Below are 25,555 nucleotides of genomic sequence, written 5' to 3'. Positions count from 1 at the left end.
CGATCCTTGATGTGGGTGTCCACTGTGTGTCCCTTCTGCCCAACATACGCCACTCCGCATTCACAGGGAATCCTGTGTACTCCAGCTGTCCTCTGAGGTCATCTTTGACCCGCATAAACTGTGATTTGGGCTTGTTGATGGTATTAATCCAGTATTTCTTCAGGATCCTGGCATCCTTCCAGAAACCGTAGAAATACAGGAAAGATAGGCAGTAGTGATGGGTTGTTAGGCTTCCTGGTTTATCCATTTGGGTTACCTGGAGAAATTGGCAGTAGCAGAACCCTGCATTTGCAACAGCCTTAGGATTGACTTCGATGGCACAAAACTACTGTGCAGCACCAATGGCTTTTGGGACCACCTGGTAAAGGAAGCCACTGAAATAAAAATCGAGGAAAAGTTTTTAACAAAGGCGAAAGTCTCACTCTAAATAAGAACTGGAATTCGATTGTAAACAAAGTGGGAGAGCGGAAACCTGATTGGATGACGACTAACCAAACAGGAGGGATGGGATACAGGGATATATATATATATTCTACTGGACTAGACTTGCCCAGGCATCATCCCAGAGGATGGTAGAATTTGTCATCGAAGTGTCTGTTACAATCAATAGCTGAACCTGGCTGGAAACCTGAAAAGAGTTTACACGCCAGGAAAGCACTAGATCCTTTTTTAAAAACCTCTCATTCATTATAATAAAAGGATTTGAATCTCTGTCTCTGATCAATAGCTAGACCTATGGATACTACTCTAATAACATAACCCCATGGTATCATTTCTGTAAATTGATGAATTTATGTGTAGCCAAATGGCCAACTTTTACATATGTATTCTTTTGTATCAGCTGAATGCTGTGTCATCCAAATTGAGAAGCCCAAATTTCTTCCATTCAGATATGGCCAAAAGTTTACCTTCTGCTTTTTTTAACAACCATTTCATAAATTACATCCTCGTCCTAATACACCAACTCTTCCAAGTATTGCCTTCTGCCCTATGTATTATTATCTGGCAATTCTTCAGCCCATTTGCCATGAAATCTTTCACCAATATTCTTATTACTGTCAACCTCGAATTCATTGTATTCCCATTCAAATCCTTGTCTTTCTTTTCAGAAACTTACCAAAGGCTGAAGGACTATAATCTATGTATCTCCTCTCTCTGTTAAACCATATCATTCTTGGTTACAAAATCACTTCAGCCTCACATCATGAAATTCATCGCTCTCTTATTAGCCGCATGACCTCTTTTAAGACTACACAAAGCTTACTTAACAGTTTGGATGGACATCCAAGAATATTGAGTGGCTCTGCTTATAATAAAAAGAATACATGACTGCACTTTGGGTGCAGGCAATTTTGGCTCATCACAACAAACAACCGTAATTTTAATGGAATGTCAAAACTGTTCAAAAACTTTTTTTGTACAGTCTAGTTGGCTACATAGATTCAAATAATCAAATGTGAACTACTTTAACTGACATCTTTAAATTTTCAAAAAATCATCCCATTCCTTTGGCTTCTACTTCTGTAAATTTCTCTAGTCAAAAAGTTTAAGAACATCACAATATCGAAGATATTGTGTTTGGTGTGCCACAAGGATCAGTTCTTGGCCCATTGTTGTTCTCACTATACATGCTCCCATTAGATGAAATTATTTGAAAACACAAGGTTAATTAGCACAGTTATGTAGGTGACACACAACTGCATTTGTCTATTACACCAGATGACCCGGAGGCTCTAAACCCACTGGTCCAGTGTCTAATTAGCATTGTAGAATGGATGAGTTTGAATTTCCTTAAAATAAATAAGGAAAAAAAAAGAGAAATTTTGGTTATTGGTAGCAATAAAAAAAATGTGAATCTTAGTTATAAACGATCATCTGGCCTTACAAATCAAGCCAGAATTAAAGAATTTAGGCGTTATTATTGACCCTGGGCTAAACTACAAATCACATATTAACCATATTATTAAGTTTGGTTTCTTATAACATCTCAAGATGCAGAAAAATGGATACACTCTTGTTTTTAGCTAATTAGATTGCTGCCATGCACTGTTTTCTAGACTGCCTAAAATAGATATAATCTGCTGAAGCTTGTTCAAAATGTAGCACCAAGAATCCTAACCAAAAAAAAGAAAATCTGAGCACATTTCACTAGTATTAGCATTACACTGGCTGTCTGTGTCCTTTCTAGATCAATTTTAAAATACTCTTAGTTGTATACAAGGCTAAAGGAACTTCTCCATGTATTTTGTCTATCCCATTGCATCCCTAATCCTAATCTTAGATCCATGAATACAGGTTTGCTAAGCATACAAGAACTGGTGATGTGGCCTTTTGCTCTTGTGCATAAAAAGCTTGGAATACTTTACCGATTGAGATACGCCAGGCTAGTACTGCGGAAAGCTTCAAAACACTTCTACAAACCTACGTTTTCAAATTTGGCCTATTTATAGAATTACTTAATGGCTGTTGATTTTGATTACATTTATGTAATTTGCTATATAGTACTGTGCACATATATATAGCTAGGGTGCCTAGACTTTTGCACAGAATTGCATTTGTCAATGTGCAGCAGACAGCAAGTATGTAAATTTGGCAGAAGCAGATGATGGTGGGAATGGTGAGGGTGGAGCACTGGGGCAAAGGAGGATTGCCAAGGGCTGGGGGGGACGGTGGCTTGGGTGCAGACACACTCAATCCTGAGACACCAGGCAACGTCATTTGATTGCAAGCAATTGGCTTATTGATTATTGCAGAGTCTATCTCAACATTTTCTCCAATCATGATTTCCCTCTCCCTGCCCCCTTTCCACTCAGTCCACAGTAGAGAGCCATATCAGAATCCGGTTTATCATCACTCACATATATCATGAAATGCTATCTATTTGCGCAGCAGTGCAGTGCAATACATAAAATTACTACAGTACTGTACAAAGGTCTTTGGCACCCTAGCAGTATGTATGTGCCTAAGACTTCTGCACAGTACTGTATTTGGTTATATTTTATTTTATATGTTTGTCTTTACTTATGATTTTTAATTTTGTCTCATCTTTTTAGGACAATATTGACTTATCTTTACAATCTATGTAAAGCACTTTGAACTTGCATCTTAATGTATGAAAGATGCTATGTAAATAAAATTATTATTAATATTTTGAAGCCTTTAAATCTGGTTTTAATGGCCACGCATCTTGGAATGCATCTTATAATATATTACATTATAGGTGAGAGCATGCAGAAACTTCATAACCCATTTTACCCAAATGCTTTTCTCCCAAACCTGTAAAAGAGAAGCTGAAACCTTACCTGATCACTAAGAGTGCACTGCTCTGTGCATATATCTGTAATAAGGTTGCGGGCTTGCTTAGCCATCTCGTCAAGGAACATGTTGCACAGTGAGAGACTACGATCTCCAATGTGATGCCTCTATAAAGTAATGAAAGTCGTGAGTGTCAAATGCATTCAGAATACACATACCCTGTGTTGAAAGTCAGTGGCCTTACTCTATATGGGAATTAATGATATCATCATTTCAAAATATACAAACTCAGTTAAAAAAAATACAATGTTTCTTCTATATACTCAAAATCTCTGAGGAAATCAACTGCTTAGCACATACACAATATCTTAGTTTCTGAATCAGAACTGGATCTACAAACTACAGCATAGCCAGATTTCTTTTTGACGTTGACTAAAACTGCAACTGACAATATTCATAGTTCACCTCCCAAAGTTTCTCCTCTGAAAGTGTACTCTGCAGAGTCCAGTCATACAATTAGGTAAAACTATGGTAAATGGAACAAGGAACTTTAAATAATCAATTTTTATCTGTTGAAGTAAAACAGCGTGATACTAGGGAAATCCACAAAGAGACAATGCACTTGTCCAGGGAATGCATTAATTCACATACTAGGCCAAAATACATTAATAAACATGTGGACTACTGTGGAGTAAACTTGAAATCAAATTAAGGAAGCAAGCTTTCAGTTATCATTTGCTGGCTGGTGCTTAAGCTTCTTTCCAGCAAGATAATAGGTAATGCTGAATATAATTAATCATTTACACTGTGCATTTGATCAAACAGTAAATTAAAACTTCTAAGATACTTGTGTGAAGAATGTGTTGACTGAAGGCTTTGTACATACAGAGCAAAGACCTCCATCTTGGTAACCAGTTAAAATTACTTGGCAATTTCATGCATCAATATATCAAACAAGAAACAATCAAAATAGCAAATAGATTGTTGACAAGAAATATGAACAAGTCACTAACTGCATGAGTTAAGCAGCGTTTGAAATAATCACAATCTACAATTGTAGCAAACAGTTCCATCTAAACAACACCCGTGCCAAATTCCAATATAATCTTTAGTTTACTTAAGATGACAATAGAACACAACTTTCATGAAACAAGCAACACACACAAAATGCTGGTGGAATGCAGCAGGACAGACAACATCCATAGGAAGAAGCAGTCGACATTTCAGGCTGAGACCCTTCGTCAGGACTAACTGAAAGAAGAGATAGTAAGAGATTCGAAAGTGGGAGGGGGAGGGGGAGATCTGAAATGATAGGAGAAGACAGGAGGGGGAGGGATGGAGCCAAGAGCTGGACAGGTGATTGGCAAAAGGGATATAAGGCTGGAGCAGGGAGAGGATCATGGAACGAGAGGCCCAGGGAGAAAGAAAGGGAGAGGGGAGCACCAGAGGAAGATGGAGAGCAGGCAAGGAGTTATTGTGAGGGACAGAGAGAGGGGGAAAAAAAGGAAAAAATAAATAAGGGATGTGTTAAGAAGGGGAGGAGGCGTATTAATGGATGTTAGAGAAGTCTCTGGAGACAGCTTATTTACTAATGTCTACTATAAGCCTACGGACTCTCACCTACCTGGACTATTCCTCTTCCCACCCTGTCTCTTGCAAAAGTACCATCTCCTTCTTGCAATTCCTCCATCTCCACCGCATCTGCTCTCAGGATGAGGCCTTTCATTCCAGGACGAAGGAGATGTCTTTCTTTTTTAAGGAAAGGAGCTTCCCTTCCTCCTCTATCAACTCTGCTCTCGAACACATCTGTCCTGTTTCAGACACATCTGCTCTCACCCCATCCTCCCGCCACCCCACTAGGGATAGGGTTCCCCTTGTCCTCACCTACCACCCCACAAGCCTCCGTGTCCAATATATAATTCTCCATAACTTCCGCCACCTCCAACAGGATCCCACCACCAAGCACAACTTTCCCTCCCCACCATTCTGTCCATTCGTCCCCCCCCAACCCCAATCCCTTCCCACCGATCTCCCTCCCGGCACTTATCCTTGTAAGTGGAACAAGTGCTACACGTGCCCTTACACTTCCTCCCTCACCAGCATTCAGAGCCCCAGACAGTCCTTCCAGGTGAGGCGACACTTCACCTGTGAGTTGGCTGGGGTGATATATTGCGTCTGGTGCTCCTGGTGTGGCGTTCTATATATTGGTGGGACCAGACGCAGACTGGGAGACAGTTTCACTGAACACCTACGCTCTGTCTGCTAGAGAAAGCAGGATCTCCCTGTGGCCACACATTTTAATTCCATGTCCCATTCCCATTCTGATAGGTCTATCCATGGCCTGCTCTACTGTCAAGATGAGGCCACACTCAGGTTGGAGGAATATTCCATCTGGGTAGCCTCCAACCTGATGGCATGAAAATTGACTTCTCTAACTTCTGTTAATGCCCCTCCTCCCGTTCTTACCCCACCGCTCATTTATTTTTTTCCTTTTTCCCCCCTCCCTCTGTCCCTCTCACAATAACTCCTTGCCTGCTCTCCATCTTCCTCTGGTGCTCCCCTCCCTCTTTCTTTCTCCCTGGGCCTCCCGTCCCATGATCCTCTCCCTTCTCCAGCCTTGGATCCCTTTTGCCAATCACCTGTCCAGCTCTTGGCTCCATCCCTCCCCCCTCCTGTCTTCTCCTATCATTTCGGATCTCCCCCTCCCCCTCTCAAATCTCTATCTCTTCTTTCAGTTAGTCCTGACGAAGGGTCTCGGCCCGAAACGTCAACTGTACTCCTTCCTACGGATGCTGTCTGGCCTGCTGCATTCCACTAGCATTTTGTGTGTGTTGCTTGAATTTCCAGCATCTGCAGACTTCCTTGTGTTTGCATTTCATGAAACAAGCCTTAATCTTTTCTGTGCAGGTAAATTCTTAACCCAAGATCTTTGTGTCAACCTCTGAATCAGAATTAGGTTTATTATCACTGACATACAGTACATTGTGAAATTTTGTTTTGCGTATTTGACAGACAGAGAGCGATAGGCAGACAGATGAATAGCGAGATAGTGTTCATGGACCATTTAGAAATATGATGGTGGATGGAAGGAAGCTGTTCCTAAAGTGTTGAGTGTGCATCTTAAGGTTCCTTTACCTCCTCCCTGATGGTAGGAATGAGAAGAGGGAATATCCTGGGTGGTGAGGGTACTTTATGATGGATACTGCCTTTTGAAGATATCCTGCATAGTGGGGAGGCTTGTTTCCATCATGGAGCTAACTGAGTCTACAACCCTCTGCAGCTACTTTTGGTTCTGTGCCTCAATACCAGTGATGCAACCAGACCGATACTCTCCACAGTACACCTGTAGAAATTTCGTAATTGTCTTGGATAACATAGTTAATGTCCTCAAACTCCTAATGAAGTAAAGCCAGTGATGTGCCATCTTTGCGATTGCAACCATGGTTCCCTCAGATTTCTGAATCATAATTGGAAGATAACAGAGGCCACAAATGTACACAGAACATAGAAGAGTACAGCACAGGAACAGGTCATTCAGCCCACAATGTTGTGCCGAACCAGCTAAAAAGCAAACCAGAAACACCCAAACACTAACCCTACCTACATCGTGTCCATATCCCTCTATTAGCAGATTGGAGCTGTATCGCCATCCACAGCTCCAATCTGCTAATTAAATTTGCCGACGACACTATATTGATTGGCCTCATCTCAAACAATAACTAGGTGGCCTACAGTTAAGAAGTCATCTCTCTGACACAGTGGTGTCAAGAAAACAATTTCCCCCGGGATCAATAAAGTATAACTATGACTATGACTATGGAAACAGCCTCTCCCTCACTGTTACAAAAACAAAGGAGCTGGTTGTAGGTTACAGGAGAAATGGAGACAGGCTAACCCCTATTAACATCAATGAATCTGGGGTTGACAAGGTAAACAGCTTTAAGTTCTTCAGCATAAACATCACTGAGGACCTCACGTGGTCTGTACACACCAGCTGTGTGGTGCAAAAGGCACAACAGTGCCTCTTTCACCTCGGACGGTTGAGGAGGTTTGGTATAGGCTCCCAAATCCTAAGAACTTTCCACAGGGGCACAATTGAGAGCATCCTGACTGGCTGCATCACTGCCTGGTATGGGAACTGTACCTCCTTTAATCGCAGAACTCTGCAGAGAGGGATGCGGACAGTCCAGCGCATCTGTAGTTGTGAACTTCCCGTGACTCAGGACATTTACAAGGACAGTTGTGTAAAAAGGGCCTGAAGGATCATTGGGGACCTGAGTCACCCCAACCATAATCTATTCCAGCTGCTACCATCTGGGAAGTGGTACCACCGCATAAAAGCCAGGACCAACAGGCTCTGGGACAGCTTCTTCCTCCAGGCCATCAGACAAACGAACTCACACTGATTTGACTGTACTCTATATTACATTGACTGTTCTATTTATTATAAATTACCATGATTGCAGATTTAGATGGAGACGCAACGTAAAGATTTTTACTCCTCATGTATGTGAAGGATGTAAGAAGTCAATTCATTCATATCTTCCTTACATCCACGTCTGTCTCTTAAAAGTCTCCAATGTATTTACTTCTGCCACCATACCAGATAGCGCATTCCAAGCATCCACGACTCTCGTGTTAAAAAAAAACTTATCTCTCACATGCCCCTTGAACCTACCCCCCCTCACCTTCAATGCATGCCCTCTGGTATTAGACATTTCAACCCTGGGAAACAGATGCTCTCTGACCACTCTATCTATGCCCCTTAATCTTGTAAACTTCTAGCAAATCTCCTTTCAGCCTCCGGCACTCCAGAGAAAACAACCCAAGCTCATTCAGCCTCTCATGATAGCACATGCACTCTAAATGAGGCAGCCTCTTCTGCACCCTCTCCTAAGCCTCAACTTCCTTCCTATCCGATAGCGGGGCAGCCAGAACTGTATGTGGCCGAACCAGAGTTTCATGAAGTTGCAACATAACTTCCTGACTTTTGAACTCAATGCCTCGATGAATAAAAGCAAGCATTCCATAAGTCTTCTTTAATCACCTTATCGACTTATATATCCACTTTCAAGGAACTATGAACTTGGATCCCGAGATCTCTCTGATGAGCAACACTGTTAAGGTCCTTGCCCTTAACAGTGTAGTGTCTCCTTGCATTTGCCCTACTGAGGTGCAACACCTCATATTTATCTGGGTTAAACTCCATCTGCTATTTCTCAGCCCATATCTGCAACTGATCCATATTGTACTGTATTCTTCACCAGTCTTTGACACCACAACTCCACCAATCTTGACATCATCTGCAAATTTACTAACCCACCCATCTACATTTTCATCCAGGTCATTTATATACATCATAAACAGCAGAGGTCTCAGCACAGATCCCTGTGGAAATCCACAAATTACAGACCTCCACCTCGAATAAGTCCTTTCTATGCGCAAGCCAGTTCTGAATTCAAACAGCCAATTTGCTGCAAACCCCATGCATCTTAATCTTCTGGATTAGCCTCCCATGAGGGACTTTGTCATACACCTTACCAAAATCCATGCAGACAACATCCACTGCTCTACCTTCAATCTCTCTCGTCACCTTGTCAAAGGTCACAACCAACTTGTTAGACATGACTTGCACAGCATAAAGCCATCTCCCTAATGAGGCCAAGGGTTTCCAACTTCTCATACATCTTAACCCTAGGAATTTTCCCCAGCAATTTCCCTACAACTGACATGAGACTCACTGGTCTATAGTTCCCATGATTTTTACCTTTTTCCCTTTTTAAATAGAGGTACAACATTAGCCACTTGCCAGACCTCCAGGACCTCGCTGTGGCTAGAGAGGACACAAAGATACTGGTCAAGACCCAGCAATCTCATCTCTTGCCTCCTTCAATAGCCTGAGGTAAATTCCATCAGGCCCTGGGGACTTATCTACCTTAATACTCATTAGGATGCCGAACATTTCCTCCTCCTTGACCTCCAAAAGTTGTAATGTATCTACACGCTCAGCACTGATCTCCTGCTCCTCCACATCCTTTCCCTTGGTAACTCGTGAAGCAAAGTACTCGTTAAGTACCCCACTCACATTCTCTGCCTCCAAGCAAGTATTCCTCCTTTTATCCTCGAGTGGTCCCACCCTCTCCCTAGTTATCCTCTTACTCTTGATGCATGTATAGAATGCCTTGGGATTCACCTTAACCGACTTTTCATGGCCCCTCCTGGCTTTCTTAATTCCCTTTAGTTCTTTTCTAGCTTCTTTGTACTCTTTGTCTTGTTTGATCCTAGCTTCCCAAGCTTTATGCTTTTCCTTTATCACCTTGAGTAAATTCATCATCTCTGGGCATACAAGGTTCTCTTATCTTTCTATCCTCGTCCTTCCTTCTAACATGATGATACCTTTCCTTTTCTCTGTGCAATTGATCTTTAAACACCCTCCACGTATCTGATGTAGACTTGATGTACCAGAGGAAAGGTGCTCCCAATTAATTCTTAGAACCCGCCTACCTAATGTTCTTGTAATTTGCCCTACTTCAATTTAAACCTCTTGCACAAGGACCATACCTATCCTTATCCATAGCAATCCAGAAAGTTAAGGAGTTGTGGTCACTTTTCCCTCACTGTCCACCCACTGAACGTTCAGTCCCCTGGCCAGACTCATTACCCAACAGGTCGTCCAGTATGGCCCCTCGTCTCAGAGGACTGTCTACATTATGACTTGAAGAAAACTTCTTGGATACAATTAAATTCAGCCCCATCTAAACCCCTTACAGCAAGGAAGTCCAGTCTATATTAGGAAAGTTGAAATCCCCCATGAGAACAAACTTATTGTTTACTTATTATTAATATTTTTTAAAACACATTTCCTTAATCTGATATCTGTTCCTGAGCATCACTGTGGCTATTAGGGGTCTGTAGTAAATCTTCATCAGTGTGATTGAACCTTTCCTATTCCTGAGTTCTACCCAAATGGACTCAATGTCTGACCCCTCCATTATGTCTCCTCTGAGTGCAGCTGTGATATTGTCCCTGATTAGTAGTGGAACTCCATCCCCTCATTTACCTCCTCTAAAACTTCGAAAACCTAGTACATTAATCAGCCATTCCTGTCCCTCTCTCAACCAAGTTTCAGCAACGGCTACAACATAATATTTCCATGTACTGATCCATGCACTAAGTTCATCACCCTTACCCATAATACTCTTAGAATTAAAATACACACACTTCAAACTATCCAAACTTTCATACCTGTTATTTTGATTTTGCCTTTCAATACCTTCCCAGACTTCTACTTTCCAGTCCGATCCTTCCCTTACTGACCTGGGGCTCTGGTTTCCTGCTCCCTGCAAAACTAGCTTAAACTCTCTCAAGTAGCATCAGCAAAGCTTGTGGCCAGGATATGGGTTCCCCTCCAGCTCAGGTGCAACTTGTCCCTCTTGTACAGGTCATCCCTTCCCCAGAAAAGGTTCCAATGATCCAAGAACTTGAAACCATGTCTCCTGCACCATCTCCGCAGCCACTCAATTATCCATGCTATCACCCCATTCCTACCTGCATTAAAGCAACAAGTTCTTGTCCAATCATTCGGAGAATTAAGAAAACTAATATTGTGAGAGCAACACACATCAAAGTTGCTGGTGAACGCAGCAGGCCAGGCAGCATCTCTAGGAAGAGGTACAGTCAACGTTTCAGGCCAAGACCCTTCGTCAATATTGTGAAAACAAGTGGAACACTGTTGGTTTTTCACCTGCTCTCTAAATGTTGAGCCAAACATATAATCTCATGTTCAATACAACAGCAGGATAGCTTCTATATAGAATCAAGGGCAAATCTCTTCATTCCTGTTAACTGATGTAGGAATTTTTACAGTATTGTTTAATTATTTTAGTTTGCACTTACTTTAGCAATTACTTTAGCGTGCTCTGCTGTCTGAGATCTACGAGAAGTGATTGATAAGTTTGTGGCCTAAGGTAAAAGGAGTCAATTTTATAAAACCTAGCACATTTATTTTTCAACATAGTCCCCTCCTACATTTACACACTTAGTCCAGCGGTTGTGGAGCATACAGATCTTGGACCTCCAGAAAGTGCCCACAGCAGGGGCGACTGATAAGTTCGTGGTCTAAGGTAGAAGGAGATGAGTTATTAACTTCAAACGTTCTGCATTATCACTCAAAGAGTTGAACTGCATGCGCATGTAACGAGAGCTGTATAACTCACCTCCTTCTACCTTAGGCCACGAACTTATCAATCACCCCTGCTGTGGACCACTTTCTGGAAGTCCAAGATCCGTAAGCTCCACGGCCGCTGGACTAAGTGTGTAAATGTAGGAGGGGGCTAAGTTGAAAAATAAATGCGCTAGGTTTTCTAAAATTGACTCCTTCTACCTTAGGCCATGAACTAATTAATCACCACTTGTACAAATCAATCAACAAGCTTCAGTTCCAACAGAAAATGTAGAAATACTATGGGAAGTGAAACAGTTAACAGCTTGGGCCGAAGACCTGTTTTTCTTCTTAAAGATGCAGTCCATCTCCATGTATACTTACAACATATTTTGGTTTTATTTTAGACTTACAGTATCTGCAGTTTTAATGATTTTGTCTTAGTTCTAAGCCTGCTGAAGGCATCTTCTTTGAAAGCAAGCTCTCTGTAGTGGAGAACTTAAGAGATCTAGTCTTATTACTATCAAAAATGATGAAAGAGGTTACAGGATACCATGGGGTGTTACACTGCTCATTACTACTTGAGACAAACAGATTTATTTTGTCTGAACTTGATTTCATGAATTACAACTTACAATTAAATCATACAAGTTCCCAATGAGTTTCAGATGTTTGGCTTTACTTATAGATTCCAGACTTAAAACACAATGATTCAGATATATTGAAACTTTGTGATGCATTTTGACCACAGAAAATCATGTTTGCAAATGGTTTGCATGTTGAGAATACAGATTATACTGTCCCTGAACCCATAAAAACTTCCTCGCAAATCTCAGTAAGATCATTCTTGCATCCTCCACTCCAGTATCAGCATCATACACCTGAAAATTAAATAGATCTGATACTGTTCACAGCTGGACTACCAGTGCTGACTTCCCCCACTTACATTGACTAGCTATAAATTCTGATCCCTGTTAGTGGCACCTAAATTGTATTGCAAATTAACAATGCAGAAGATTTTCATTTACATATCTTTCTGAAGTCTTAACCCTTCCAGGTTTCTCCAGACCTCCAACAGTGGTCTACTTTTCATGTTGCAGTGCATGAATTTTTTCACCATCCTGGAGGTCCCTCCCATACTTAAAAATTCTCCCAGAGGTCTTTTTCTTAAAATCTCACTTTTGGCTTTTTCTAATCTCACTTTATTGTGTGCTTCTCAAATATTGGACAAAGTACTTGTAGAATTCTAATAAGTGTTTCTCAAATGTAAGCTGTTCCCCAAACACTTTGAAATTGGACACAGCGTTAAAATTAAACCATAAAATGAAAAGTACATCCCTCTGCTTGTAAAGTTTCAATTTGTGAAATTCTCCACAATAAAATTTTTGGCACATAACTATCAACTTAAGGCTTCTCCTGAATAGTTGTTGCATTGTGGCAAGATACTGCTGCTCAGATGAAGCAGTGTTTAATCTTCCCTGCTGTTTTACAGCCACTGCTCAGGTACTTACCGTCTGACTGAAAGCAATCATAACTGCTGTGACAGCCCGTTATGGCTCCAAGATAGATAAACCTCCTGACAGAAGAAATTCTAGTTTTTAAAAATTATGTTCCATCTGTAGTAAAAATGTAATGAATAGTACAAGGCACAAAGCAATTTATCTTTCTGCTGTTCACTTCGACATCTTGACTGAATTATCTAAGCCACTTTGACCATCTTCAAATTTTGAGAAGCTAGATTTATGCAAGGACTCTAATATTAGACTTCCCTTCTGTTGAATCTCGCAAACTATCAGATGCAAAGGAAAGTCCTCTTTGAAATGAGCATATAACCATATAACAATTACAGCACGGGAACAGGCCATCTCGGCCCTTCTAGTCCGTGCCGAAAATGTATAGTTGTGACTAATCCAAGCAACTTGTCTGCCTGAAGACATAATGCACCCAACCTAATATACCCTAAAATTATCTGATATTTGCAGAATCAGATGCCACTTCATAAAATGAAAATGGCATCCCTCAGAAGTATAGAAGACTCATTTAATTTGTGAAATTTCTGCGTGTTAAAAACTTAGACAGCCATCAAGGTAAGGCTCCAAAGAGTCAATGCTGCAACTACTGATACAGAACTCCAGTAAAAACCTCAGGGTGTGGACGGAACTTCGAGCCCGAGTCCAGTGCTTACAGTGCACCTGCCTATTACCATGGACTAGTGACTGAGTGAGAGCCACTCAACACAAAAAAGTTAATTTCATTGTCAAACTGTTTATAAGTAGTCTTATTCATCAAACTTTTAGGAATCCCTCCAGCACCCTATCAAAGACAACTATCGTAATTGTCAATTGATGATTAATATATGGGCTTAACCTTCATGTAAATGTTTGATTATTCTAGCAAAAAACATAAGTAGTGATCACAAGTATAACAACACCATTCCATAAAGCAGTAAGATACAACTCACTGCTGCTGGATGGTCCAGCTGACATGGGATTTTTATCATGGGGCACTGGTTGACTGAGAAAAAGGTCATGCTATTTTTTGGCAACTGAGAAATGGCAAACAGACTGTATTAGGGTTGCATTCATTGGAAGTGTTGATCAAACAAATGCTTTCATGTGTCTGGAACAAATGTTAACATTTCCCAACCACTAGCTTCATGTACAATGAATTTCCTGTATGTGAAAATTATGAGGAATATTTAAATGGTATGACAAGGAACTCTAATTAAAAAAAAAATTTTCTAATATTTTCAGCAGAAGTTTAATACTCAGTCTTTATCTTGCTAAGTAAAGGACATGACTAACAATTTCATATGATTGGTTTACTTAAACGATTGATTTCCACTAGTCATTACTCTTCATACCAAGAGCCGGAACTTCATTTTGGATTCAGAGTATGAATTATGCTGTTGCCATTTAGAAATGGTAGCAATGAATCCCAGCTTAATGCAAATAGAGTTAGAAAAATAATGAGTGTCCATGAAGACAAGTTCCTGTTTGACAAACTAACTTGCCACAACAACCACCTCTCACTCAAAGTCAGCAAGACCAAGGAGCTGATTATTGATTTCAGGAGGGGGAAAAAAGGGTCCAGAGCAATCCTCATCAGGGGATCAGAGGTGGGGTGAGCAACTTTAAATTCCTTGATGTCATCACTTCTGGGTCCACCACACAAGTGCAATTACAAAGAAAGCACGGCAGCACCTCTACTTCTTTAGAAGTTTGCGAAGATTTAGCATACATCTAAAACTTTGACTAACTTTTGTAGATGTGTTGTGGAGAGTATATTGACTGGCTACATCACAACCTGCTATGGAATCACTAATGCCCCTGAACAGAAAATCCTACAAAAAGAAGTGGATATGGCCCGGTCCTTCACTAAGAAAGCACCCCCACCATTGAGCGCATTTATACAGAGCACTGTTGCAGGAAAGCAGCATCCATCAGTAAGGACCCCCATCACCCAGACCATGCTCTCTTCTAGCTGCTGCCTTCAGGTACAAGGTACAGTTGCCTCAGGACTCACATAACCAGGTTCAGGAACAGTTAATACCACTCAAACATCAGGCTCGTGAATCAGATGGGATAACTTCACTCGCCCTCATCATTGAAGTGATGACCCACTTTCAAGGTTTCATCATCTCATGTTCTCGATATTGATTGCTTATTTGTTATTATTATTATTCTTTTTCTTATGTACTTGCACAACTGGTTATTTACCCATCCTTTTGGGTACGATCTTTTAACAATTCTATTATGTCTCTTAGATTACTCTGTATGCCTGCAAGAAAACGAATCTCAGGGTTGTATATAGTCACATACATGTATTTTGATAATAAATTTACTTTGAACTTTAACACTGAACTTTTTAAGATAGGACTTGGAACAAGAGGCACACCTCAAGGACGGGTGCTTAGCCAAATGCTCTACTCTCTCTACTCACTCGTGACTTCGTAGCTAGGCACAGTTCAAATGCTATCTATAAATTCGCCAATGACACAAAAATTGGAAGCAGGATCTCCGATGAGAAGGCATACAAGAGTGAGACAGATCAGCTAGTTAAGTAGTGTCACAACAACAACCTTGTACTCGACGTCAGTAAGATCAAGGAATTGATTTGTGGACTTCAGGAAGGAGAGATCGGAAGAACACACAGTTCTTATCAAGGAGTTAGCAGTGGAAAGGGTGACCAGCTTCTGCAAATGTACCGTAGAGAGCATTCTAACGAGTTGCATCACTGCCTGGTATGAGGGACTACAGCACAGGATTGGAAAAAGCTGCAGAGGATTGTAAACTCAGCCAGCTCCATTATGGGTACTAGCTTCCCCACCACTGAGAACATCTTCAAAAGGCGATGCCTCAAGTAGGTGGCATCCATCATGAAGGATCCACACCATCCAGGACAAGCCCTCTTCTCATTACTACCATCAAGGAGGTGCCACCTGAAGATACACAGTCAATGTTTTAGGAACAGCTTTCTCCCCTCCATCATCAGATTTCTGAATGGCCCATAAATACTACTTCACTATCTCCCTCTTTTTGCACAATTTTTATACTGCATATTTCTATTGCAATTTATACTTTTTTTAATGTATTGCACTATAATGCTGTCCTAAAGCAACATGTTTAATGACCGTGTCAGTGACAATAAAATCTGATTCTAAATCTGAGGAGAAGGTCTTGGGACTTGAGCCTCACTTAACAGGCTCCTTCAATTGGTATATTTCCAAATGGTTAGTTAATAGCTGATTGGTTAATTGACAGCAGCCAATAAAAAGGAGCTAGGATTAAGCAGAACAACCTTTGTTGGAGGGGAGAACTGAGGTTTTGACTCAAGAGGAGTGGGCCAGTGTTAAAGTAGGAGCTGATCTTTTGGCTCAGGAGAATTTAGCATGAATAAGTGGCTTGGTATGGGGAGAGAAAGCAACTTAGGAGAAAAATAAAACTTCAGTAAGAAGGCACATGTGAGAACAGGTAAGGTTTTGGTTGTTGTTGTGCTTAAGAAGGAATGCTATGTGAAAAGAGTTGAGGTTTGGTTTGGGAGGCTAGTGCTTAGGTAAAGTCACTTTCTGTCTGGTGGCTAAGTTGAGGCAAGAGGTATGCTCCACCTGCAGGATGTGGGAAGTCAGGGAGTCCTCCAGTGTCCCTGATGGCTACATCTGCAAGAAACAGCTAGCTGCAGCTGCTTACAGACCATGTTAGGAAACTGGAGCTTGAGCTGGATCATTTGGAAGGCTAAAGGGTTTATTGCTATGAATTAGAGAGACAGTTACACCCTACACTGTTGGATGCAAGTAGCTGGATAATTGTCAAGAAAGTGAAACAAAATAGGTAGTTAGTGCAGGCTACCCGTGAGCATTCCCCTTCCTTAACAAGCATACTGCAACTCCTGATCTTTGCATTTTTTTTTCTCCTTTTGATATTAAATTCAGGACTTGGATGAGTAAGGGTAGGTTACTAAGTTTGCAAACACCAAGGTTGGAGGTATTTTGGCAGTGTGGAAGGTTGCTGTAGTTTACAAAGTGATAAGACAGGGTGCAGAGCTGGGCTGAAGTGGCAGATGGAGTTCAAACCTATAAAACCCTGGTTAGGCCACACTTGGAGTACTATGTTCAATTTTGGTTTCCCCATTGGAAGGATGTGGAAGCTTTAGAGGGTGCAGTGGTTATTTACCAGGCTGCTGACTGGAGCAGAGGACATCTTGAGAGGTTGAGCAAGTTAGGACTTTTCACGTTGGAATGACTTGTTAGATGTGTATAAGACCGAGAGGCATAGATAGTGGACAGTCAGCATCTTTCCCACAGGGGGTGTGGCCAATTCGAGAACTTTCCTATAAAATGAGCAGAGAAGAGTTTAGGGGAGGTACCAGAGTTGGGTTTTTAAATAGTGATGGTGCTTGGAACACACTGCCCAGAGGGTTTATATCAGTCAGCACAACATCATAAGTACTGCTCTAGTTTTTGGAGTTCTTCAAAATGAAGAATATCAATTAGAAATCATTGATCCAGATAATGTCACAACTCAAAACCAGCAAGTCCCATATGGTGGCTGACCCTGCTAGTTCCTTCACAGAACAAAATTGGGGCTTTGCAGAATATAGCAATAAAATAACAATGATACTACCTATACACAAAGTAATGGCATTTATTTCTTTACTCAAAGCAGCAAACTAAAAAGTTGTGGTTGCATCTACTTAAAAGGTGGAACTCAAAGCAGTTCCAGTAGGTATTCCAAGCTTCTCAGCTTTGTACTTATTAATGCAGGAGTAGTACAAAAAGAAGTCACAGATGAACCAGAAAGAAAATGTTTTGGTTGTACCAGTAGTTTGAGACAGAGCACTACAGCACAGAAACGGGCCATACAACCCATCTAGTCTATGCCAAGCTGTTATTCTGTCATGCCTCTGGCCCTCCATAATCCCTCATATCCATGTATTTATTCAAACTTACTCAAGTATTGCAACTAAGCACACATCCACCATTTCCACAATCATACTTCCCTCTGAGTGAAGAGATACCCCTGCGCGCCCCCCCCCCCAGATTCTCTCAAATATTTGGTCCCCTGACAAAGTCTTCATGTACTTTTGAGAAATAATTAGACACATTAAGCTATGGTCTGTCTTTATTTTTATGTTAGAGATGCCCTCAATTATGCCTTCAATCAGGACAGTGTCAGTCACAGCATTTTTGGTTTAAGAACTGCATTTCTCCCAGATTGGGTGTGCAGGGACAATGGGCATTAATGAACCAGAGCAACTACTTTATGAAAATCACAAGTTTGAGATGCTGTAGAATATGTAACTGATCAAAGCAGAATTTATGACAAAATTTAATTGTTTTGAAATATGATTTCAGGAAAAGGGGAAAATTAGATATAGGAACAGGAAACACCAGTTTAAGACAAACCATCATGAACACCTATCTGATCCAATAGACCATTTCGGGCTTCAGATTCTGTGGAATGTGTTTAAGTGAAGAGCAAGAGAAAGAATTGTGAGGGGTTTCTGTTCTGGCAGTATCATGTAGCTCAGTGGCTATAATACGCAGCAGGCCTCAAGTGAAAGAGAACATTGTAGCAAGCACCTATACGACTTATTCACAGCTGCATTGTTAATCATTGAAGAAACTTACCTCTTCAGGACACAATTCATGAGTGCAGCTCATGAAATGAGTGCAAACCAGTGGAAAAGCAATTGAATATCGTGATTGAGAGGGCAATTCCAAACACTGATGAAACATCTTTTCAAAAGCACGACTGTAAAAGCTTAAGGGAATAAACACCATTTCAGTACATAAACATTCCAAACAACCTAAAAATCAAAATAGTTATCTGTTTAAACCTCATTAAATATGAAATTTCATGCATTTTCCCTAAAGTTGTACAACATTGGCATTTTTATATAGAGAAAGAATGGTTAAGTTGCTTTTTGGAAATGTACACATTTACAAATGTTCCAGACTTTTAATATTAATGTACTTTTTTGACAAGTAATAATAAACACTAATGCAGTTGTTTTAAATCGGCTATCTGTTTCGTACACTCGTGTTGCAAGATATATCTGACACCATTCATGGTACCATTGACTGGCATAAATCATGAGAGCAAGACTTTATTGTATTAATCATTTTTTCAGCTCAGTTAAACACCTTAAACTATTCCTTGACATAACAGATGGTTGAGAAAGTGGGTGGTATCTTAGAAAAATAAAAATAAAGGGATGATGGAGAAGCAGAGAGGGCTCACATTAAAGACCATTCAGAAGGTTCCCATTTTACATTCATGTCTTATCCTAAAGATAACATTATTCATAATGCAGCAGTCCCTCAGTTGTAGACCAAAATATAAGTACATTTTGATTCATTAAGATGCACATGGCAGTATACAAGCATGTCTTTAATGAAAAAGGTCAGGTTAAATATTTAAATATTTCATACAAATAAAAGTATTTTCAAGATTTTTGCTTTATTAAGCATGGTTTAGGAGTGATGTCAAAGTAAACAAATGTAATTCTCATGGGCTCATTCAGATGGCCCAAATTTTGTGCCGCCAAGTTAAATTCTTAAAAGGCACCCCAATATACTATGCATCAAGAAAATACTGTGGCATGTCTTCTACTCAGAGGATGCAAAGTCAACTTGATAAGATTCAAAAACTAAAACAAAGAACTTACCAGAAAATTGAAAGATCCGAAGTTTCCACCAGCATTTCAACCAAAGAATCTACCATTTTTGTGTGAAAAATAATAGTGTTCATCATTTTTCCTAACTCTTTGTGATCTGATAGATTAAGAGAAGCCTTGGAAACACTGGTATAAGCCTGTAAACAAAACACATTTTCTTGATTCAAATTTACTGATAAAGAAATAATACCCATGGATAAAATTCCTTTAGGAATTTATCATTCACCCACCTCAGAATATTCAAAATATTAAACTTGCAGAACTAAGGTTCTACGAGTTGTGTGTATGTCCAGTGAAATAGCTATTAATACTCCAGCACAAAAAGCATTTTTAAGAATTCCTAAAGCTGTTTTTTCTTTTAAGATGTCTTAAGGTGTCCTACCAATTTTAAGGATATTCCCAAGTTTCTCCTTACCTCTGTCCTTGCCCTAATTTTCAGCCTGACACTTTCTAGATACCTCAACCAAGGAGAAGACAAACCTACTCTAAATTTAATAAACTCTAGACAAGAGGCCTAGCCTACTTTATTTTTTCCACATGTCAGACCATTCACCCCCAAGAATCTGTCTAGGGACCTGTCATGGGACTCCCATTACAGTATATCATTTTTTGGCTATAAAGAGAACTGTACAATGTTGATCATCTAACCAAACCTCTAGATGTACTCCCTTTCTTGCATTGTTGTCATTGATAGCCAAGTGACTGGCTATTATAAAATCTCTGCCTCCTCACCACCATTTGGTGATTTGGTCATTAGTGATTTAGGAAATGAAAAAAGAATTGCATTTGCTAAAAATCTCAAATGCAAAATCCTGAAAACACTCAATCTGAAACATTAACATCATTTTTTCCCCCATAATTGCTTCTTAATGTTTCCAGCAATTTGGCTCCCACCTCCACCTCCACTCCCTCCCAGATTTTTGGTCATTTGTGCCTTTTAGGGTTAGGGCTTGAAATTTGACAATAAAGGCAGTGGAAAAGGCAGGCTGCACACTGCAGAAATCAATCTTTGTGAGAAGTTTTATTTTGAGATCAATGCCTACTATAATGAGCGCATTTGTTGCAAATTCTTACCAAGAATGTACTCGCTTGCAAATGAATATTTTGACAACAGCTGTGGCAGAACATCAAACCCCCTTTTCCTGACATTTATTACAACAATTTAAACATTTCCTTGGTTTCCAGCTTTATTTCATTTCTCTTCACATTAGTAAGTAAACTTGTAGTTGCAGTAGTATGTTCAAAATCACAATTGATTGTTTTGTTATAATCAGGTGGATGTATTAAAACAGCGATCACCGAGAAAATACCAAATGAAATTGCATTTACAATTCACTGTTCATTTCCCTCTATAGACATTGCCTGACCTGCTGTATTTCTCTAGCATCTCGTGTGTTGATCTCAAATCATTATCTGAATTATACTGAATATTATGACAATTTAACCTCTTCATGTTTTGCTTTAAGTGAAAGCCTAGCTGCTTCACTATTCGGTAATGCAGCTGTCTGGCCATCAAGAAGTACTTAATAAATATAAACAAAGGCAAGGCAGATATTGATACATAAAGCAAATCCATCAAATTATAGCTGTTAACTAAATGTCCTGGGCATCAATAATAAAACATTACACTTATCTACCAGCTGATAAGCAATTTCTGAACATGCTTGGCATTTCAAGAACTTCTTCAGCAGCATCTTATTAGCTGTAGAGCTATTAATTGCACCTTACTTTAAAAATTCAAGAGGCTTTTAAATTCATATCTGAATAAATGTTTTTTAATACATCTAATAAAAGCTCTCTGATCTTACCTGCAGCCTAAACCAGTCTAGTCTCATTCCTCTGAAGTCAAATACTTCTCCATCTTCCACTATAAATGCAAAGCAAATTTGTAATGAAATGCTCTTTCTTGCACAGGATAAATTTAATTTGCTTCATAATTTAATTACATTATAGGGAATATTTAAGTACATCTTAAGTAATGAATATATCACCTTGTTTTACACTTAAAGAAGTCATAGTGTTCACAAAGGAGGACATAATGATGGATTCATCTTCAGGACACACAGAGAGATTCTAGAATGGAAAAAACACAAAAATTCAGTAATTCTTGTAATCCATTTCCTCAATTTGTGGTAGAGAAGGAAAGAACTCTACAAGCGTACACGATTCATTCTTGATAAACAAGTTCTATGTTAATACCTGTCCGATGCCATCACAAATTATTTAAGCAAAATCTTGTCTCTAAATGGCAACAATTCTTAGTAAACTGCCAGCATTTACCCATGCAAATATGAGACTGCAATTTCGGGTCGAGCATATCTGAAATCCTGAACTTGCTGCAGATTCTTCACAGCATATAAATCAATATACTTCCCAGCAGACTTTGTGTTGAGACACTGGGGCTCTGTCACCGATTTAATGCAAGATCTGTAAGCTTTTTCATTTAAATATACATTTTAAGAGAACAGAATAAAGGCAAAGCTAATTTTATTTCATCACCTGTACTTGTTGTCATGCCTTTAATTATTTGGTAATGTTTTCATGTGCTTTAAGTCAAACATTTAATTTTCATCACCTGAAACAATCCAAATGTTTGATAGTTCTGCTAGAGAGCAATCACTATCAAAATTTCATCAGCAGTTTCAATGGTGAACCTTTTTAAATTGGTAAAATTGCTGATGCATAGACCTTTTTCCCAAAAATTTCTGATTATTACCTGAATCTAAATTTCACAATTTCCAGGATGGGGCTTAAACTCTGTACCAATTCAGTAGCATATAGAACTTCACCAACTAATCCTATACAAAAAGGAACCAATCAATATTACCAAAACATTAACTTCTCACTTCACCTCATACATTCTGTTGACGTTGGCCTAAAGAAATATATCAAAGCTGTCTACCAATGCAAGAATCATCACACAGGATAACAGTTTTCATTAAACAAGTGGTCAACTACCAAAGATTCCAGTTCACTGCCAACATTTGATGTTGCGGGATCCAAAGGAATTATTAAACATTTATTTTAAAAGTCCTAAGACAAACTGGGTATAATAGTCCACAAAACTGACAACCAAATTATTGTACACAAGTATTGGTTCACTAAAAATGAACTGAGGCTATGCACATACAAACTTGGTAGTATTATGCAGAACTAGCCATCAAAGGCACCAATACGATCTAATAGAAGCACCTTGAAAGAGATTGCCTGTTCAGGACTCCATTAAGTAGTAAATCAGGAACCAGTTCAACAACAGGTCTCAAAGATATCAAAAGAGACATTTTACCATTTAAATGTTGAATGTTGTGTATATACTACTGTTACATAATGGAAATTAAACATTAAAATGTTGCACATGAGCAGAAAACAAATTTGAAAGGTTAGCTATTTTTAAAAACGTCTGCATTATAAGCATTTGACAAAGTGCAGAATAAAGATGCTATGATTCACCAGTTCCTTTTTCTGCAAACATACAAAAGGACAAGATTTGTACTCCACCTACTGGCTATACAAATACATTACACTACATTGACCTTCGATTTGTTCAGCATAACTTTAGTGACTAGTTTTCTCTAACTCTCTTACCCAAGATACCATTAATATTTTGCAAAAGGCATACCTGCACAAGTTCATTCAGCACCACTGCATCAAAGCCAGAGAGATACTGGACATAATACCGCTGCATCACTGGTCCATATTTGCGCACATGTGCTCTGAGTTCTTCCATGTAATAGATCAGTTCAGCAATGTGCCTACAGAAAAAAAATGTATTAAAAATACCAGTGATTCCCAATTACATATCTTCATTAGATTCCAAAGAATAGGTATAGCAGAAAATAAATTTTCAAACTAAAAAAAAAACTCCATTCCTTAGACTTAGTAATTGCAAAAGTATTAATTAGCACACTAAAAATCAGGTTTAAATCAATTGCGCAGCATATAATGAAAAATATGCAATGTTTGATCGTTCCAAATTTGATCAGTTTCAAACCCCCAATGTTTCCATTGTCAAGCATATAGCATTTGTTCAGCATGATTGGGCCATGAAAAGATTGTTACACAAACCATTTTTAAAAATAATAATCCTATTTATACTGAGATAAATTTTGTCTTCATAAAATACAATATTCGTACACAGTAAGGGACAAGAAAATTAAACCAGAATTCCAAGAATTAAATATCACAAATTCAGAGCATCAAGGAGAGATTCTTTTTCATTTTAAGTTTCAGAGAATTAAGTGGAGAGTTTGTGCAGTCCAAGACCAGGAGGCATAATCTATTAGTTAAAACCAGGTATTTGAGAAGTTGGTGTATAATAACTCTTCCTCTTCTATATTAAAGATGCATTGGTGCTGCTTCATGCACCCATGCAATTTCAGCAACTTTGACTCCAACTTACATTCTGCCCTTAAAATCACTTGGTACAATTCTGATACCTCCCTCCCCTTTCTTATAACCATGTGACAATTACAGCACTGAAACAGGCCTTCTTGATCTGTCTCCATCTTTGGATGAGAAACTGCCGACTAACATCTTTTATAAACCTACTGATTTCCATGGTTATCTTGACTGTATCTCTTTCCACCCCATCTCCTGCAAATATGCTATTCCCTTTTCTCATTTGCTTCGTCTCTGCTGCATCTGTTCCCAGGATGAGGCTTTTCTTTCCAGAACATCAGAGATGTCTTCCTCCTTCAAAGAAAGGAGTTTCCCTTTCTCTACCACTGATGCTGCCCTCACCCGTATCTCCTCCATTTCCTGAACATCTGCACTCCCCCCACATCATCCCATCACCTTAATAATGATAGATTTCCTCCTGCCTTTGCCCATCACCCCATGCACTTCTGCATCCAACAAATTTTCCGCAACTTCCACCGTCTCCAAAGGTATCCTACTAACAACACATCTTTACCTCTTCCCCTCCACTCCACTCTCCATGATATCCTTGTTTTCATCCCTCACCACTAATCTCCTTCCTGGCACATATCCCTGCAAGCAGCCAAAGTGATACACCTGGCCATTTACTTCCTCCCTCATCTCTATTCAGGGCCCCAAACAGTCCTTCCAGGTTAGGCAATACTTCACCTGTGAATCTGCTTGGGTCATCTATTTTGTCCAGTGTTCCTGATGTGGCCTCCTCTACATTGGTGAGACCTATTGTAAATTGGGGGACTGTCTTGTCAAGCACCTCGCTCCACCCACCAAAAGCGGAATTTCACAGTGCCACAAAATTTTAATTCTGATTTTCATTCCTGTTCTGATATGTTCGTCCATGGCCTCATCTTGTGCCACACTCAGAGAAGCAAGATCTTATATTCAGTCTGGGCAGCCTCCAACCTGTTGGCATAAACATCGATTTCTCCTTCCGTTAAAAAAAATCCCTCCCCCCCCCCGCCCGCTTCCGTTCCCCACACTGACCTCTTGCATCTTCTCAGCTACCCATCACCTCCTCCTGGTGTCCTTCCCTTTCTCCTACAGTCCACTCCTATTAGATTCCTTCATCTCCAGCCCTTTATTTTTCCCCACACACCGGGGTTCACCCATCACCTTCCAGCTATCATTCCTCCCCTCCCTCCACTTTTTAAATTCTGTTTTCCCCTTTCCTTTCCAGTCCTGAAGAAAGGTCTCACCCAAAACAGAGACTGCTTATTCATTTCCATGAATGCTCCGACCTGCTGAGTTCTGCCAGCATTTCGTGTATGTCGTTTTGGATTTCCAGCATCTGCAGAATTCCTTGTGCTTACTACTATACAAAGGCTGGTAAATATTTGGAACTCTTCCATGTCATTAGTTGATTGGAAGCAAAGCATGCATTTCAAATCCAACATTTTTGATTGGCAGTTTGAAGACAAGTGTGGGAGGGGTGGAGGAGCACAGGGAAGCAAAAAGCAGATTAGCGCTTAAAAGGGTGGTGAAACAGTTCTAGGAGGTTCCTAAAATATTGTCCTTTTTTCCAACTAA

The 25,555-nt window shown here is 39.8% G+C and overlaps 1 protein-coding gene across 4 annotated transcripts in view; it reads right to left on the bottom strand.

The window, feature by feature from the left end:
- nckap1 (NCK-associated protein 1) overlaps positions 1-25,555 on the bottom strand; it is a 157,955-nt gene that overhangs the window by 76,130 nt on the left and 56,270 nt on the right. For all 4 annotated transcript variants that reach the window (XM_063052029.1, XM_063052030.1, XM_063052031.1 and 1 more), the window contains 6 exons: positions 23,214-23,346; positions 21,586-21,667; positions 21,403-21,461; positions 19,586-19,731; positions 18,546-18,678; positions 3,303-3,422 (listed from right to left, as the gene is read on the bottom strand). In XM_063052029.1, the coding sequence (XP_062908099.1) occupies positions 3,303-3,422; positions 18,546-18,678; positions 19,586-19,731; positions 21,403-21,461; positions 21,586-21,667; positions 23,214-23,346 (673 nt within the window). The remainder of the gene's footprint in view (positions 1-3,302; positions 3,423-18,545; positions 18,679-19,585; positions 19,732-21,402; positions 21,462-21,585; positions 21,668-23,213; positions 23,347-25,555) is intronic.

The sequence above is a fragment of the Mobula hypostoma genome, chromosome 6, assembly GCF_963921235.1.
Source record: "Mobula hypostoma chromosome 6, sMobHyp1.1, whole genome shotgun sequence".
Taxonomy (NCBI): domain Eukaryota; kingdom Metazoa; phylum Chordata; class Chondrichthyes; order Myliobatiformes; family Myliobatidae; genus Mobula; species Mobula hypostoma.
The sequence above is the reverse complement of the archived record's forward strand: the minus strand, read 5'-3'. Positions and strand labels throughout refer to the sequence as shown.